This window comes from Heteronotia binoei, chromosome 5 (assembly GCF_032191835.1).
Source record: "Heteronotia binoei isolate CCM8104 ecotype False Entrance Well chromosome 5, APGP_CSIRO_Hbin_v1, whole genome shotgun sequence".
Classification (NCBI taxonomy): domain Eukaryota; kingdom Metazoa; phylum Chordata; class Lepidosauria; order Squamata; family Gekkonidae; genus Heteronotia; species Heteronotia binoei.
The window spans coordinates 18,841,458-18,859,884 of record NC_083227.1 but is presented as its reverse complement, the minus strand read 5'-3'; the positions used below and the strand labels follow the sequence as shown (position 1 = coordinate 18,859,884).

Sequence of the window (18,427 nt, the reverse complement as noted above, 5' to 3'; positions counted from 1 at the left end):
AGGCTTGCTCAATCGCACAGCAGAGCTATAGGGCAAAACCTCGATTTTCTCCATTGGTTGAGGCTCCTCCCCCTCCTCGTCCCCTGGGGAAGGCAGGAAAGAGCCAAAGCTTCCTTTGCCCAGTTTCCTGGATCTCATGGGAGAAATACAAAGAAAGCACCTTTAAGACCAACAAGTGCTAATGTTTTAAGTCTGTTTTATTGTGTTTGTCTGTGTCCTTTCAGAAGTTTATATCTCTTCTACATAATCTTAAATAGGTCCCGGCCCACCATGTCCCAGCCTGGCCCAACAAGGTTTCATTTATGTCAGATCCGGCCCTCATGAATTCGACACCCCTGTGTTATACCATAGTTCACATCAAGCCTCAACTCCACCCCACGTATATACAACCTGCCCTATAAAAATTCCTCCATATGGTAGTCTGTCTGACAAAGTAGGCTGTGACCTAGGAAGCCTCATATGGAAATATTGTTAGTCTTTAAGATGCCATTACAGTTAGAAGGGACCTCTAGGGCCATCTAGTCAACCCCCCTGCACAATGCAGGAAATTCACAAATGTCCCTCCACCTGGAGGCAATCCTACCCCGGGTCACTGCACCCACCCTGTTTAACAGTCATTTGAATATTAACTCTTTCCTCATCCTGCCAAAAGGGCTTCAGCAGTACCTGATGAAGCAACAGCCACAGGAATCATCCTTTTCTGGAGAACTGGAGGCAAAGTTAGTTTTTTAACAAATATAATATGCTGTTTTCCTTCTGAATGGGGACCTATAGCAGCTTCCACCGTTCTCCTCCATGCCATTTTATCCTCACAACACCCTTGTGAGGTAGATCTGACTGAGAGTGTGTTGCCCAGCAACCTTCCATGGCAGGTTTATTTTTTTTATTTATTTTTATTTACTTTAAATTTCTATCCCGCCCTCTCTGCAAGCGGACTAAGGGCGGCTAACAACATTCATATTTACAAGTTAAAACTAATAAAATATAATTAACATTTTAGAACCATTACGTGGTATTGTACCACTGCAATATAAGCGAGTTGGGGATTGGAGTATTAGAGACACATGACGGGTTGCTTAAAATCTCTTCTTTCATGTTGCCTCTTATGGAGATAATCTGTCCCAGGATGCTCTGATCCCTTTATTTTTGGCATGGCAAATTCCATCATCATCCTGAGGTTGGTGACCAATTTTCAAATAGATGAAGAAGAAGATGCTGGATTTATACCCCGCCTTTCACTCTGCATCTCAGAGTCTCAGAGCGGCTCACAATCTCCTTTACCCTTTTTCCCCCCACAACAGACACCCTGTGAGGTGGGTAGGGCTGAGAGAGCTCTCCCAGAAGCTGCCCTTTCAAACAACTCCTGCAATAGTGATGGCTAACCCAAGGCCATTCCAGCAGGTGCAAGTGGAGGAGTGGGCAATCAAACCTGGTTCTCCTAGATAAGAGTCTGTGCACTTAACCACTACACCAAACTGGCTCTCAAATACCTAGCATGATGCCAGAAAAGGACTGACAGAGGGACACGCAGATCGTTCTATTGTTTCAGATGCAGCAAGCCAAGTGATCTGTTTTATTAGGATCAGGGTTCCGACCAGAGTCCAATGGGTACGGGGTGATGGGATCTTTGTCCAGGGGCCCAAGATGGCTCTTAGAAGCCCTGTTTGAACAGAGTCAAAGTCTGAAGCATCTAGTCTGAACAATCTTGTCTGCCTTTCCAAGGCAGATGAAAGAACAAAACCATTTGTGAAATACTTCGTAGGCTGAAAAATATTTTGTATTGCATACTTTCATTATTAGAACCTTCCACCACAGACAAAAAGCTGAATTTCTGAAATATTGTTCGACTTTAAGATACCATTACAGTTAGAAGGAACTCCTCTGCCTATTAGGCCACACACCCCTGATGTAGCCAATCCTTCTGGAGCTTACAGTAGGCCATGTACTAAGAGCTCTGTAAGCTCTTGGAGGACTGGCTACATCAGGGGTGTGTGGCCTAATATGCAAAGGAGTTCCTGCTACAAAAATAGCCCTGGGTAAAAGTAGTTTAAGACAGTGAGGAATTTGCAATCGAGGCAGTGATTGAAAAGCTGGTTGCCAGAGTGAGAGGCGGTGTTGTTTAGTGGCTAAGAGCAGCAGATTCTAATCCGGACAACTGGGGGTTCAGCTCCCCATTCCTCCTCCACATGAAGCCTGCTGGGTGACCTCGGGCCAGTCACAGTTCTCTCAAAGCCCTCTCAGCCACTCCTACCTCACAAGGCCCCTATTGTGGGAGGAAGAAGGGAAAGGTTAGATGCTTTGAGACTCCTTAAAGTAGAGGGGAAAGGGATACAAGAGATTGCAGGCTCTCTACTCACTCCTTGCAAGACCACGGGCACCCCCAGATTGGCGTCGTAGTTTAGCAGCATATCGGCAACAGTCAAGGAAGGCAGTACGGCACTCTCCCTCGATCCGCTTGGCCCGTTGCTCACACGTTAAGGGCATGGGAATCAGCACCATGCCATCCCGACAGCAGCTCTGAAACTCGGAGGCAGAATAGTTGGAAACTGGGGAGAGGGGGAGGAGGGGTTGTGAAAGACGAGAGAAAGGTGAGTGGACACTATCAAAAGAGAAGCAGGCATTTTGTACTTCGCCTTCCACAAGTTTAGGCCAGTTTTTCTAGGCGAGGGATTTCCATCTTTCCTAGCCTGCAAGCACTTTTCAAATTCTGACAGAACCACAAAATGGCTGCTTTAGGAGGCGGAGCCAGGCTTCATATTCAGCAGGAGCTCACAGGAGCACAGCTCCTGAATCTTTCTGAGGGTTTCCCCTCTTCCTCCCCACCTACCTTGTCCATTGAATAGCTGCATAACAATCCCTGGATTAGGAGAGTGGGCAGCCAGCCAGCCACCAGGGGCTTTGCCACACCCCCAGCAACCCTCATTAACCCCTGAAGTAGCCCACGCCACCCTTTCTCTACTTCCTATGTGATTTTGGGTGGTTTGCTGGCCTTTAGACTGGGGGGGGGGGGGCGGACCAGGAGAGCCCCATGCGAGTGAGGTCTGCTTGGGCTGGCTGGATCTCTAACCAGCCCAAGCAGGCCTCACTCTTTTCTTGCATAGGGTTGCTCTTGGCTGAGGTGGGGGCATATGCTAATGAGTTATGCTAATGAGCTGCAGCACCTATTTTTTTACAAAGCGACCCCGGGGTGGAGCCAAGCACGAAGTGTCAGGGAGTGAGGTCATTCATAACCTTAATGGTAACTCTTAACCAGGCTCTATGTTTACCAGGAGGCCTTTTCAAACAAACACATTGTTTTAAAATATTATCTTGCATACGCATTGCTTCTCAGAAGCCCTGCTGGGCAAAAGCCCCACCCACTTTTAAAAACACTCAATGAATGTCAGGAAAGGCATTGGTGGGCACCATGCTGCCCATGGGGACCATGTTGGGGATGCCTGTTCTAGGTCCCTTTCTTTCATTTGGAAAAAAAAAGAGAGGGGGAAAGACATACCAGAATGTGGGAGATGGAGCCTGGTATGGATATATGCATGCACTCTGGGCTTTTTTTGTAGAAAAAGCCCAGCAGGAACTTATTTGCATAAGAACATAAGAGAAGCCATGTTGGATCAGGCCAATGGTCCCTCCAGTCCAACACTCTGTGTCATACAGTGGCCAAAAAAACCAAGTGCCATTAGGAGGTCCACCAGTGGGGCCAGGACACCAGAAGTCCTCACACTGTTGCCCCCCCCCCAAAGCACCAAGAATACAGAGCATCACTGCCCTAGACAGAGTTCCAACAATACGCTGTGGCTAAGAGCCACTGATGGACCTCTGCTCCATATGTTTGTCCAGTCCCCACTTGAAGCTGTCTATGCTTGTAGCCACCACCACCTCCTGTGGCAGAGAATTCCACATGTTAATCACCCTTTGGGTGAAGAAGTACTTCCTTTAATCTATTCTAACCCAACTGCTCAGCAATTTCATTGAATGCCCACGAGTTCTCGTATTGTGAGAAAGGGAGAAAAGTACTTCTTTCTCTACCTTCTCTATCCCGTGCCTAATCTTGTAAACCTCTATCATGTCATCCCTCAGTCCACATTTCTCCATGGTAAAGAGCCCCAAACGTTTTAACCTTTCTTCATAGGGAAAGTGAATCATTCTAGCTGCCCTTAGGCCACACCCCCTGATGCCAAGACAGCCAGAACTGTGTTCCTGTGCGTTCCTGCTTAAAAAAAAAAAAAAAGCTTTGCATGCACTGATTTCCACCACCCCAAGACCTCCATCCCTTCCCCTCCCATCACTCACGCCTCTCCTGGAGTTGGATCTGGATCTGCAATGAACGCTTCTTCCGGGAAGCTTTCGCATTGCACCCATGGGCTGTGGGAGCAAGAAAGGACAAGGTATGGGATCGTGTGAATTGAATGTGACAAGGATTGCCCATGGTTCCCCCTCCCCCACTGAACCCTTTTCTTATGGCCCTGTCAGTTCACCTTCTCGGAGTGGGCTGTTCAGGTTGCCTGCACGGAGGGAGAGTCCAGCATCAGCAAAGACTCCCAGGGTGTTTTCCCCACTGCCAGCTGTGCAGCCCAGATCATAACTTCCCATGGCCTGGAAGACCTGGTCCAAGGAAGAAAGAAGGAGAGAAAGTGGGCAGGGAGAAGATGGGATGGTTGGATGTCAGTTGATGGAAGGGTGTTTGCAATTGGGTGGTAGGACAGAAGAGCAGAGGGAAAGCCAGTTTGGTGTAGTGGCTAAGTGCACAGACTCTTATCTGGGAGAACCGGGTTTGATTCCCCACTCCTCCACTTGCAGCTGCTGGAATGGCCTTGGTTTAGCCATAACTATCGCAGGAGTTGTCCTTGAAAGGGCAGCTGCTGTAAGAGCCATCTCAGCCCCACCTATCTCACAGGGTGTCTGTTGTGGGGGGAGAAGACATGGGAGATTGTAAGCCGCTCTGAGTCAGAGAGAAGGGCAGGGTATAAATCTGCAGTCTTGTTCTTCTTTCCTCAACTTGCCTGGTGCAACTGCTGCTGGCGTTGTTGCCAAGTTTGCCTCTCTCTGCCTCCCTCCCTCACTCCCTCCCGCAGCTTTGTCAAAGGGGCTTTTGAGAAAGTGCCTGCAGGCTTCTCTACCCACCCATCTCTGCTGGCATGATCATTGGACCTGGCAACCCTTCCTAATGGCCTTTGGCCCATATGCCTTTGGGACCACATCTCCTGCTATGCTCTGTTGTGACAGCTTCACTGATGAGAGAAAAGCCTTCTGAAAGTGCCACCCTGAAGCTGGTAACAATCAGCCTGTTCCTGTGCATTCTCTGTGGTGGTTTCGCACTTCACTGAATGGCCAGTGTGAGGAAGTCTGAGATAATGTGCAAGGCCCCCCGCACCGAGATTTTGACTGCCTCGGGGCCTCCACAGGGTTTAATCCAGCACTGGTTGCCAGCCTCTCACACATGGCCTTTGGTAGGGAGTAGGGTTGCCAGCTCCAGGTTTGGAACCTCCTGGAGATTTGGGGATGGAGCCTGGGGAGGACTAGGTTTGCCAATCCCCAGGTCCCAGTGAAGGATCCCCCAGTTTTTCAGGCTCCTTCCAGGCCCCAGTCGGCTGGCCAGAGGCGGGAAGCCCTGCCCCCACAGCAACCATGTGCCTTTCCACTTCAGAATGCTAGAAACAGCTTGGAAAGGCTTGCTTTTTGGATGGAGTGCCTGAGCCTTTAAATCTAGGAGTCAGGCTGAATGGGGGCGGGGTGAGCCGGCGGAACAAAATGGCTGCTCCCAGTGAGGCGTGAAACTGTAGCTGTCCAGACCCTCCACTTGTTTAACAATCCTTTTAGAAGTCGTTTGCATAGAAAAGGATAAACTAGAACCTTTGGTTTTCCTGAGTTAGTGTGAAGAACTTGGAACTTCAGCAGCTCATGAGTAAATTGCCCCAGTGAGACCACACAAGTGTGGGATTACAGACTGTTTATTTTGGTGGTGGCTGTGTCTGTGTGTGTGTGAGAGAGAGTGTACAGGGCACATGCAGCTGCTTGGGGATGAGGAAATGAAGACTGTATTCAGGGGAACTGCTCTGCTGTATTTTTGCTTATTTATTTTAGGGAATGTGAAAGTCTCCTAGCTCCACCCTCAAAGTCCCCAGATATTTTCGGAGTTAGCCTTGGCAACCCTATTCCTCTTTAAGGTGCTGCCAGACTCCTGTTTTATTTTGCTGCCCCAAATTAACTTGGCTACCCATCTGGGAACCAGAACTACAAGGCAGAAGCAGGGGAGCGCACAGCAGTACCTTGCCCTGAGTGAGGCGATTCTTCCGATTGAGGGCGTAGACAGCTGAGTCCACAGCAACAAGCGAGACGGAAGATCTCTCGTCGGTAGTGACGGTGAGTCTCAGGACATCTTGGGGTCGCAGCTGGCTGGCTTTTTCTTTTGTGCTGAGACGCAGCTAAAGATCAGTGGGACACAGTTAGGGGGTGGCCTGAGACTAGGGTTGCCAACTTCCAGGTGGTACCAGGAGTCTGCCTCTCTCCAGACCCTCAAGATCAGTACTCCTAGAGAAAATGGCAGCTTTGGAGGGTAGACTCTATGGGATTATACCCTGCTGAGGCCCCTCAGACCCTCACCCTCCTCAGACTCCACCCCCAAAATCTCTAGGTATTTCTCAACCCAGAGCTGGCAACCCTTCCCAAGACCTTTTGACACCCTTGCAGATGGTTTTTAAAATCCTGGCCACTCCTTGTGCTATTCATACACCACACCATGCAAAGGGGTTTCAAACATGTGGCCCGGGGACCAAATCAGGCCCTGGAAGGCTCCTATCAGGCCCTTGAGCAACTGGCTGTCATCTGCTTCCTTCTGCATAACAGCTTGCTTTGCCAGACATGCTCAATTGCACAAGAGCTACAAAGCAAAACCTGTTTCTCCATTGGCTGAGACTCCTCCCTTGGGGAGAAAGGAGGGAGGAATAGCTTGCTTTGCTAGGCTCTCTCAATCACATAGCAGAACTACTGAGCCAAACCTGTCTTCCTTCTATTGGCTGAGGCTCCTCCCTCTCCAGGTCCCCTGGGGAAGGAAGGAAAAGCCAGAGTTTCCTTTGCCTAGTTCCCTGGATCCCATGGGAGAGATACAAAGAAAGCACCTTTAAGATTAATGTGCCAATGTTTCAAGCATGTTTTAAGGTTTTTAAAAAATCTTTTAATTGTGTTTTCTGTGTCCTTTATAAAGTTTATATCGCTGCTATCTAATCTTAAATAGACCCAACATGGCCCGGCCCAATAAGGCCTCGTTTATGTCAGATTTGGCCCTCAAATGAGTTTGACACCCCTCACTTACAGTCTTCTTGCTTCCTGCTTTGTGCCTTTTTCCAAGTCTCAGCTGGCCTTCTCTCTTCATTCTGTGTTGCTGCAAACCTTTCCCCCTTCTCTCCTTTGTATAGTTGCAGATTGCTTCCATGCTAGTTGTTTACAGAAGACCTGCCAATTATCTAATGAGCTCATCTGCAAATGATCTGATCTTCATATTTGTGTATCTCCTATGTATATTGAAACTGAGCTGGATGTGTTATGCATTGCATCGTTATCTTGAATTTTGTATTTTCACATGAAAATCATATGTACACATATATTTATGCATGTTCTCAGTTTGTTTACATTTTCTAGCAGTCTTTACTGGGCAATTTCTTTCTTTCTGCTTGTAAATATGACCCCAACACCATTATATACTGCAATTTACAAATTAAAAAAAAATACTACTGAAGTACAGGCATAAAATACCACAGGAAACACAGGATATTACTCTTGTTAAGATTTGGGGATAAATGAAATAGGGAGTTTACAAAACTGAAAACAACTTTTAGTGGTGCTACCTCCCATCCAGTGATAATAGATACTCTATACCAGAGAACCATAAAGGTGAATATTCTGACGTGTTTGTGAAGCTTTCAGGACAATCCAGCTATGGCTTACTTTATATAATTTTAAGTAACCACACATCTTATAAGAAGCAATACCTGGCCTGCTATCATTTTTATTCCTGGATGTGTGACTTTATACCATTTTATATATTGACCACTGAGGAAGGCCCTTAGGGTCCGAAACGTGTATGGGTATTGTGGATTATTGGAAGTCCATCAAATGCGTTTGTGAAATTGTATTCTGTTTGCAAATTTTATGCAGTCTGATATTCAGACATAATATTTTAAATTCATTTGTGTGAACACTCTATAATAACTGTTATACATTTTTGTGAATTGTGTTATACGTAGCTTAGCCCTCTATCACACTGATTATATTTGGGTTTAGTTTCCCACCCCCCACCCTTTTCATTAATGTATAATCCACCTTCAGCCTCAGTGAAATAAGTAATAAATATATAACATACAAATCAAGTATGTAGTCTCCAGGAGTGGATTCCAGGAAAGACTTCTCCTGGAAACAAACTCATTCCAAAAACAACTTACCTTCCCTTCGCAGGTGTCAACTACATCCACCCAGATGGAGTTTGCCACAACCTCATCCCCCACACGGTAAAAGGCCACAACCCGAAACGCTGGCATCAGGTTGGGCGTGATGCGGATGGGGACCACAGTAAAAGAGCCACGGGCCACACTGCTGGCAAAGACAATGTCACCTTTGTTCAAAATCTGGAAGCAAAAGGACAATTCACAACAGCAGGTGAAGAATGTGATGCAGTCTGAACCACCATATATACAAGCAAAAACAACATTGGTGTATGTATGTATCTCTCTATCCGTCTGTCTGTCTGTCTGTATTCATAGAATCATAGAGTTGGAAGGGACCTCCAGGGTCATCTAGTCCAACCCCTTGCACAATGCAAGACATCCACAAATACCTCCCCCTGAATTCACATTGCTGTCAGATGGCCATCTACCCTCTGTTTATAAACCTCCAAGGAAGATTGTAGGTGGGCATTATATATGTGACCCCTCTTGAATACACACCTTAACCTGTTGGCGTGATCCAAATTGCTTCTCTTATGTTCTTGGCAACTCTAAATCCTCACAGTCCAACTATGTTCCCCAGGCTGCCACCGACTGGCTGTTCTCCCTCTTAAGCCAACCTACTTGTCATCTTCCAGATTCTGTGCCTTCTCTGTTGTGTCTCCCTATGCTCCCTGAGGAGATGGAGGCTTGCGTCCTCTTTAAAACTTTCTAGGAGGCGCTCATTTCCCATGGCTTTTAACAGGGTACAGACTCAGGTATCTTCTGATGGGGTTCATTTGCGGTTCTATTTTCTTGGGTTTTAGATTGTGATGTTTTACATTTAAGACTTCTAAGCTGTCTTGAGCTGCTGGGAAAGATGAGATATAAACCTTTCAAACAACTAAAACAGGCAAGGGACGGATCTAAAAGCTGAGAGATGATGTCCTCCCATTCTCAGAGGTTTGTTCTGCCAGGAAGGGTGGGGGCCCATCAATGGGCCACACAGACTCACCAGGTAGTAGAAGTTAGAGAAGTCATCTGTTCCGACATGTTTCAGCCCCAGATCGAGGGTCTCTCCAGGGTTCAAGTCTTGGTGCTTTGGGCTGTCGATGATCAAGTATCTGCCCCTCGGGGACTTCATGGCTGTGACAGTTAGAGTGGCTTCTGCTGGAGCCTCCATCCCCGCTGTTATCTGTAGGGACAACAAAGACCCTTGCCATTCACTTGGCAAACCTTATGGCGATCCGATAAACTGGTGTATGTGTATAACTTAACTCTCACAGCTTCTTTCAGAGGAATCAGCTGCTCTGACTAAAGAGGTAGGAAATGCAAATTCACCCATTTCTGCCCTTGCTAGGCTGTGTGAGGACACTGGTTGCCAAGTGCTATTCAAGAAAAATCTGGGGACTTTGGGGGTGGAGTCAGGAGACTTTGGGGGTGGAGCCAGGAGACTTTGGGGGAGAAGCCAGGTTGTGACAAGCACAATTGAACTCCAAAGGGAGTTCTGGCCATCACATTTACTGGGACCATACATCTGCCCTCCATTGGAAATAATGGAGGATTGGGGCACCTTCTTTTGGGGCTCATAGAATTGTACTCCCTGGTCCAATCTTTTTGAAACTTGGAGGGAATTTTGGGGAGAGGCACTGGATTTTATGCTGCAAATTTGATGCCTCTACCTCAAAAAACAGCCCCCCCCAGAGCCCCAGATTCCCGCAGATTAATCTTCAGATTAATTCTCCATTACACCCTATGGGAATTGGTCTCCATAGGGAATAATGGAGTGCCCAGCAGAAATTTCCCTCCCCCACACTTTCTGATGACCCTGAAGTGGGGGAGGGCCTCTGAACCAGGGGATCCCCTGCCCCCACCTGGGGATTAAAACCAAAAAGAGGAAGAGTCATGGAGAAGTTGGAAGCAGGCAAATAGCGTGACTAAATAACGAAATTATTAGAAACAATTTATACAAAATTTATAGAATATATTCAAAGTGATACCAACATACTTAGATACTAATAAAGTTTAGCGTGAAAAATTTAGAACATGACATACAAACTTGTTCTAAGTTTATTCTAAATTTTTCACCCTGAACTTTAAATACTAATATGTCTTGGTATCACTTTTAATATATCCTATAAATTTTGTATAAATTGTTTCTAAGGATTTTGTTATTTAGTCACGGTATTTGCCTGCTTCCCATCTGGGGATTGGCAGCCCTAGAGGACACTATACCTTTAAGCAGGGCTTTTTTTGTAGCAGGAACTCCTTTGCATATTAGGCCACACACCCTTGATGTAGCTTACAGTAGGCCCTGTATTAAGAGCCCTGTAAACTCTTGGAGGATTGGTTACATCAGGGGTGTGTGGCCTAATATGCAAAGGAGTTCCTGCTTCAGAAAAAGCCCTGCCTTTAAGTGGCTGGTGCTTAACATGATATAAATCCTGAAGGTTCAGAGCAGGTGAGCACAGTCAGGGTTGAAGCCACAAGTCAGTTCTGCTCCTTCTAAGTTATGTAAACAGTTAACAAAGTTCATCTTATGTTCTACTGCAGGGGTGCCAACGGTAGCGCTCCAGATGTTTTTTTGCCTACAACTCCCATCAGCCCCAAACAGCATGGCCAATGGCTGGGGCTGATGGGAGTTGTAGGCAAAAAACATCTGGAGCGCTACCGTTGGCCACCCCTGCTATACTGCATCCTGGATCTTGAAAATTATGTGACATAGAATGTGACATGACGTAGGTGGTGGCAAGAGATCACCTGTCCCCAGCTCCAAAATTTTTAAAAGAGGCTGTTGAGGAGATGGACGGTGTGATGCCACTTCTGGGATTTCCATAGAGTTCCCAGCGATTCCTAGAGAGGTGAGATGTCACTTTCAGGTATTCCTGGAAAGTGATGGCAATGCTCTCTAGGAATCACCACAGAGCTTCTGCAATTCCTAGAGAGGCGTGACAACACATCTGGGTTTCCCCAGAAGAATAAGAGTAGGTTTTTCTACCCTGCTTTTCTCTACCTTGAGTCTCAAAAAGGCTTACAATTTCCTTCCCTTCCTCTCTCCAGAACAGGCACCTTGTGAGGTAAGTGGGGTTGAGAGAGCTCTGAGAGAGCAGTGACTGGACCAAAGTCACCCAGCAGGCTTCCTGGGGAGGAGGAGTGGGGAATCACACCCGGTTCTCCAGATTAGATGTTGATTTTAAAAGTTTTGTATAATTACTGTATGGACATGTTGTTAGCCACCCTGAGCCTGCCTCGGCAGGGAGGGCGGGATATAAATAAAATATTATTATTATTATAGAGTCCCATGCTTTTACCACTACGCCACACTGGCTAGAAGTGACATCACACCATTTCTGACAATAGCTCCCCAGGCAGCCATATCCCCTTCCCCCTCAACTTTCTGACTACTAGTCTACATAGGGCCCATGATTTTTGGACTACTGAAGAGAGAGGGCTGTGGGAAAGGTCATTCACCCAGGAAGTTTGCTTCTAGGACCAACCATAGCGATCCCCCAACATGGCACTCATCATTGTGTTTCCTGGTGTCAATGCCCTTCTTCCCCAAAGCCTGCCCCTCCTGGCTTCTCTCTACTCTGTTGGACAAGAAGATGCTTCAGAAGAGTCTGAGAGGCAATACTTAGCATCTGCAGGGGGCACCCATTCAGAAATAACTGCCGTCTTAAGACAATGCTTGGCCTGTAAGTAGCCTTCCAACATTCGATAACTGACTTCAGCTTATATGGTGGCCATTTTGTGGTTTGGTCACTGTTATGTATTGCATCTCACTGGGTACTTGTTGCCTGAGCTTGAGACAGGCCCTCCTTGCAAACCAGGATCCTGAAGACTGGAAGAATTGGCCAATCAGGATGCTAGGCATGTAACAACTAGTAACAAAGAGACGCAAATGAAGGATTCTGGAGTGAGCCAATAGGACTAAAGGGGACTAACTCAGCCACAGAGTACATATTGAATGAAGTGCCTGTGCTATTCATGACTTTTTCCTCTTGCAATAAAGTGCTCTTGATTCAGAGCTGGCTGAATTCACTTTATTTCAGTGGCAATGATGGGAACCATCAAGAACCAGCTGAATCACTGAGCTGAATTGCTTGCAGGCAAGGAATTGTCACCTTGGCCAGCAGGCCGCATCCATGCAGACTTCCAGCTGTTCCGATCAAGACTACGTGAACTGTCTGTGCACAAAGGGTGTCTGCTCTGGGGAAAATTCCACCCAAACGTCAGTGGCACAAACTAGTTTCATAAATTCCAAAAGGGTCCACAGGCTACACAAGATGGGATACCCCCGCTCTAGGGCTTGTGAGCCTCTTCCCTTTCTCCTACTATCCCCCCTTCTCCCGCTTCCTTGAACGTACGAGTCTGCCCTCTTCCCACTTCCAGCGCAGGAAGGATTCTTATACCATAAACTTGACAGTCTGTGCTCCGATGGGCATGTTGATCCTGTATTTCACAAGCCCATGGCTGTTGGTGTCTACTCGAGTGTTTTCAGGGGATGGCCCCTCAGGTATCTGGGTGGAGAAATGGACTGGGAGGTGGGAAGCAGGTGTGCCATCCGAGAGTGAAACAGTAGCCTGGCAGAGGGGGAGAAAGAGAGAAGTTTATGAAGTACAATTGTATACGTACACATAAGCGCACCGAGATGCATACAGCAAGTAGGCAAATGTGAGGCCAGCAGGGCCGGCCCTACACTATCTGGCACCCTAGTCAAGGCTACCTTCTGGTGCACCCCCCCCCCCCAACACGGATAACCAGTTATCTAAAACAGATGAATGGCAGTGCCCGCAGAAGTTTAGCACCCTAGGCAATTGCTGGCCCTGCGTGAGGGTGAAAGTGCAGAGACCATTCTGCCCTGCTTCTGTGACTTCAACAGCAGTCTGTAACACCAAAAGTCTAAGACAATGCTTCTCCTGGAATTAAGAGATGGGGAAATCTTCTGTGGCAAATTGCACCTGCCTTTGGCCCATCCTGGTTCTGTATGATTCACAAGCACCTGGGAGCTCCCTTCCCTCCACAGCATACAAGAAGAAAGGATTTCATCCTCTCCCCCCGCCCCCGCACCCCGTGTAGTTTGCCCATCCTGAGACAACCTGATGTTGGTGTAAGCAATGTCTGGGATACAAAAAAGAAGAGATGGGGAACTTTTTAGGGGGGAGGAAAGCCCAGTTAGATAGGAGAGTGCAGTCTGGCCCAAGGTCATCCAGTGGCGACTGAAACATGGGTCTTGGAGATCCTTGGAGAGCCAGTTTGGTGTAGTGGTTAAGTGTGTGGACTCTTCTCTGGGAGAACTGGGTTTGATTCCTCACTTCTTCACTTGCACCTGCTGGAATGGCCTTGGGTCAGTCATAGCTCTGGCAGAGGTTGTCCTTGAAAGGGCAGCTGCTGTGAGAGCCCTCTCAGCCCCACCCACCTCACAGGGTATCTGTTGTGGAGGAGGAAGGTAAAGGAAATTGTGAGCCGCTCTGAGACTCTTCGGAGTGGAGGGCGGGATATAAATCCAATATCATCATCTTCTTCTTCTTCTTCTTCTTCTTCTTCTTCTTCTTCTTCTTCTTCTTCTTCTTCTTCTTCTTCTTCTTCTTCTTCTTCTTCTTCTTCTTCTTCTTCTTCTCCTCTAAAATTTTAACCACTGCTCCACAGTGGGTTTTATTTTGGTGGCTGCTATTGCACAATAGCAAGTAGCTGGCCCTGGGTGAGTGATTGCAAACCTGCACAATTTATGACCAGCCAAACTGAATGCAGCCCACGAGCAGAATGTCCTAGGTGCAATCCTGGACCCTGACATCTCCTGTTTATTTAAAAAAAAAAAAAAACAGCTGGGGGAGGAAGAGGATTTTTCATTAAAATCTAGCTGACGGAGAGTGCCAGATCATTCAAAAGTCTGTATTCTGCATTTCAGATTTAATTTAATGGAACAATGACCTTCAGTAGCTTAGAGGTGCAGATGTAGGAAAACAAGACAGATGAGAAGGGTTTGAAAAAGTAATGAGAGAGGGCCCTGACCTGGATAGCCCAGGCTAGCCCGATCTCATGAGATCTCAGAAGCTAAGCAGGGTTGGCCCTGGCTACTATTTGGATGGGAGACCTCTAAAGAGTACCATGGCTGGGATGCAGAGGCAGGCAAAGGAAGCTGAGCTCTGAAACGGCTCTTGCCTTGAAAACCCTACAGGGTTGCCGTAAGTCAGCTGTGACTTGACAGCATTTCCCACCACCCATAAGAAAGGAAGAGGGGGAAAGTTAGGATTCAAGCTAGGATTCAGTATGGGGCCACAAAATACCCTTGACACAACATGGGACATGCTGCAGCACTTGAAGAGATAGAACACACACACACACACACACACACACAGGGCTTCTTTTCTGGAAAAAGAGGTGCTTGGAACTTTCTGTTCCACTACATTCCCCCCGGAAAAAAAATCCTGCACACACATACCAGCACTTCAAATGGTGCCCCAGGTACAAAATACTTCTTGGTTTTGGAGAGGTCCAGCAAATACGGTGATTCCACAAATTTCACAGAGGCGAGTTCTTGCTCCTCCATCTCTCCACCTGCAGGAAGTTGGAAAACAAGTGGTGGGATAAAGGAGACACACTAGAGTTCCCCTCTTTCAGCTCCTAACTAGGTTAGCCACTTGGCCCAGAACTGGTAATGATTCATGTGCTTAATTTCAATAGAAAATTCCAGACAATCTTGTTTATTATTATTAATTTATTGACTTCATTTATACATGGAAGAAGAAGATATTGGATTTATATCCCACCCTATACTCTGAATCTCAAAGTCTCAGAGCAGTCACAATTTCCTTTACCTTCCCTACCCCACCCCTCCACAACAGACAGCCTGTGAAGTAGGTGGGGATAAGAGAGCTCTTACTGCCACTGTCCTTTCAAGCTATGGCTGATCCAAGGCCATTCCAGCAGCTGCATGTGGAGGAGTGGGGAATCAAACCCAGTTATCCTAGATAAGAGTCCGTACACTTAACCACTACACCAAACTCTCTTATCTTTCAGCTTCTGGACAGGGAAGTTCAAACTATAAGGACTATATCTTTACAAAAGAGACTCTGAGGCTGGATTCAGACAGGCAATTTGGGGCAAAACAGCTGTCCTCACACCTGGATTAAAATGGCATGTTTACACATGCACATCTGGGCCCTGAACCACAAGGGCACCCACCTCGTCTCCAGCTGCCTCGCTGCTGCTTTAAAAAAGCCATCAGGTATTAACTGGCGGCAAATATTTGAAGCACTTCCCTGTTGCCTTTCCTGGCCGTCTGAATGGCCGGGGTGCACCAGGGAAGCGCTTCTCAAATGCGTGAGCAGTGTATCTGCTCCTCCAGTTGCGTGCAGCTGTCAATAGAGGCTCTTGTAATTTGTCTGGAGTACTTTCACTTTCCACTGTCTCTGCTTTGTACCGCTACTATCTCTGTGTAACAACCGAAGCATTCCTTCTGCCTAGTCTCAGGGATAACCAAGGTTGTCTCTGTCTGATTATGTTTGCACTGCAAGGGGACTGGGAAAGAATTACTGGGAGAGGGACTGTCCACTTCACACCTTAGGTTTGAATGTGTAAAGGTTTAAGCTTGATCTATAAGTAGAGGGCATTTGCCCACCAGTGCCAGTTTTTGCAAGGACCATCTTGCTCTGACCTGTCATGTACCAATAAACAGCTATTCTTGCAATCAACTGTCATTGATTCTTGAACTGCTGGGGACTTGACAGCAGCCATCCTTGTTCTGGCAGCCGGGTGTACACCATCTGAGCGCCCTGGGATGCTTCAAACTGTGCCACCCTTTTCCTAAGCCGAGAGGCTGCCGACATATGCTCCAAGGTCTGAATGCAGCCCATCACGACCACGTACGAAAGGGACAATTGGGAGAAGTCCTAGTTCTAAGGGAATGAAGGACATTTAGGTGCTGCAAGTCCAAGGATTTCTAGCCTATCCTAATTCAATATTGTTTAGGATAGGTGTAGAGTTTAGGGTTTAGAGGATCGCATGCTTTCACCTTCTCTTTATATCCTTGCTTTGCCTGAGGCTTATACAGACCATTTGTACTCTTTATTTTTGTTTCTTAAACTTATATTTTGACTTCTCAGAGCCTGATCTCTGTAAATGCACCACAGCTATGTGGTCCTACTTTTCAAACAGCAGTAATAAAGAAGAAGATATTGGATTTATATCCCGCCCTCCACTTCGAAGAGTCTCAGAGCGGCTCACAATCTCCTTTACCTTCCTCCCCCACAACAGACACCCTGTGAGGTGGGTGGGGCTGGAGAGGGCTCTCACAGCAGCTGCCCTTTCAAGGACAACCTCTGCCAGAACTATGGCTGACCCAAGGCCATGCTAGCAGCTGCAAGTGGAGGAGTGGGGAATCAAACCCGGTTCTCCCAGAGAAGAGTCCGCACACTTAACCACTACACCAAACTGGCTCTCCATCCCTATGGCACAAAATCACAATAGATCACTGCTGCATTAGCTAGTACAGGAAGGAGACGCAGCGACTAGGTGGAGACTTTAGATAGCAACGGATATACAGAGTGCTAGGTGTACAGATCCACCTAGCAGGAGATATGCAATCATATTTGTTGGCGTCAGCAACTGGTATCGCAGGAGAAGTTGATACCCCTTAGGAGCAAGGGAAAGGGTCATCCGGCCAATTGGAGACCTGGGATGGCTTCGGAACTTTCCCAAACTCCCTGACTAAAGAAGGAACTGGCCCTGCAAGCCCTTTTCCTTACATCAGGCAAAATATGCAAACGTGTTAAGGAGTTTGGCTTAGCCTTAGCGTAGACCAGGGGTGTCAAATTCATTTGTTATGAGGGCTGGACTTGACATAAATGAGACTTTGTCAGGCTGGGCCATGTGTGTCATAAAATGTAACACTAGGCAGTGGAGGTATAAACTTTATAAAGGACACAGACAAACACAATTAAAGATTTTTTTTAAAAAAAAAACCCTCTACAATAAAACATGTTTAAAATATTAGCCCTCTTGCAATATTGTGGTCAGTATCAAAGCAAGCTCTCCCTCCCCCCCAAGAGAGGAGCCTCAGCCAATAGAGAAAATAGAGGTTTTGCTCTGTAAGTTCTGTGCAATTGAGAAATCCTGGAAAAGCAAGCTGTGACGCAGAAAGAAGCAAGAGAGAGGAAAAAGGAAGCAGACTTGCTTGAGGGCCTGATAGGAGCCCCTCTGGGGTCCTGATCCAGCCCACGGGCCGCACATTTGACACCCCTGGTATAGACAGACAGATGTTCCTGTTTCCAAACTCACTTGCTGTCTCTATGACAGTGGCTGCAATGAAGAGTGTTGTTCCAGTCAGCCCCTGCAGAGGACGCCCCAGTTTTTCTGACAGGAGGCTGCGTGTCAGTGATACCGAACTGTGGCCATCGATTACCTAGAAGGGGTGGGATTTGATTGGAGGAGAGGAAATTTTTTCAAAAATTATATTATATACTGAATAAGGTGAGACAAAAATGTTCTGGGCCCTAGGGCAGAGAGAGAAAGAGAAAGAGAGAGAGGATGGTTCGTGATTGCACATTGGGGTGGATCCTACCGCTCCAGCGAGTGAAGCAAAGGCCCACATCCAGTCTAAGGAGACTTCCTCCAACTTAGTGGGGAGGAACACATGAAGCTGCCTTGAATTGGACAAGTGGTCCGTCAAGGCCAGTCTTGCCTACTCTATGGTAGCAGTTCTCTATGGTCTCAGGATGAGGTCTTTCATATCACCTCCTACGTGGTCCTTTCCAGTGGATAAGCTGGGGACCAAACCTAGAACCTTCTGCATGTCAAGCATGCTCTATCACTGATCCAGAGTCACTCCCCATACATTGGCTCCAGTATTCCCTCTAAGTTGAGTCAGTGTGAGCTAGCTCACAGTTTTTAACCTCTGGCTCACACACAGCTCAGGAAAAATGGCCCCAGAGCAAACTAATTTATGCAGTAGCTCACAACTTTCATGCCAGGATTGTGAAATTCTCGCCCCAGTGTGATTCATCTAACCCTTTCTA

At 47.0% G+C, this 18,427-nt stretch overlaps 1 protein-coding gene across 1 annotated transcript in view; it reads right to left on the bottom strand.

Annotated features, from left to right (window-relative positions):
• The window catches only part of LOC132571134 (complement C4-like), an 80,747-nt gene that overhangs the window by 42,025 nt on the left and 20,295 nt on the right, over window positions 1–18,427 (bottom strand). Inside the window, exons 9-17 of the mRNA XM_060237815.1 lie at window positions 17,691–17,814; window positions 14,854–14,969; window positions 12,824–12,994; window positions 9,427–9,606; window positions 8,433–8,615; window positions 6,264–6,419; window positions 4,473–4,599; window positions 4,288–4,359; window positions 2,358–2,546 (exon numbers count right to left, since the gene is read on the bottom strand). Of these exons, the coding sequence (XP_060093798.1) occupies window positions 2,358–2,546; window positions 4,288–4,359; window positions 4,473–4,599; window positions 6,264–6,419; window positions 8,433–8,615; window positions 9,427–9,606; window positions 12,824–12,994; window positions 14,854–14,969; window positions 17,691–17,814 (1,318 nt within the window). The remainder of the gene's footprint in view (window positions 1–2,357; window positions 2,547–4,287; window positions 4,360–4,472; window positions 4,600–6,263; window positions 6,420–8,432; window positions 8,616–9,426; window positions 9,607–12,823; window positions 12,995–14,853; window positions 14,970–17,690; window positions 17,815–18,427) is intronic.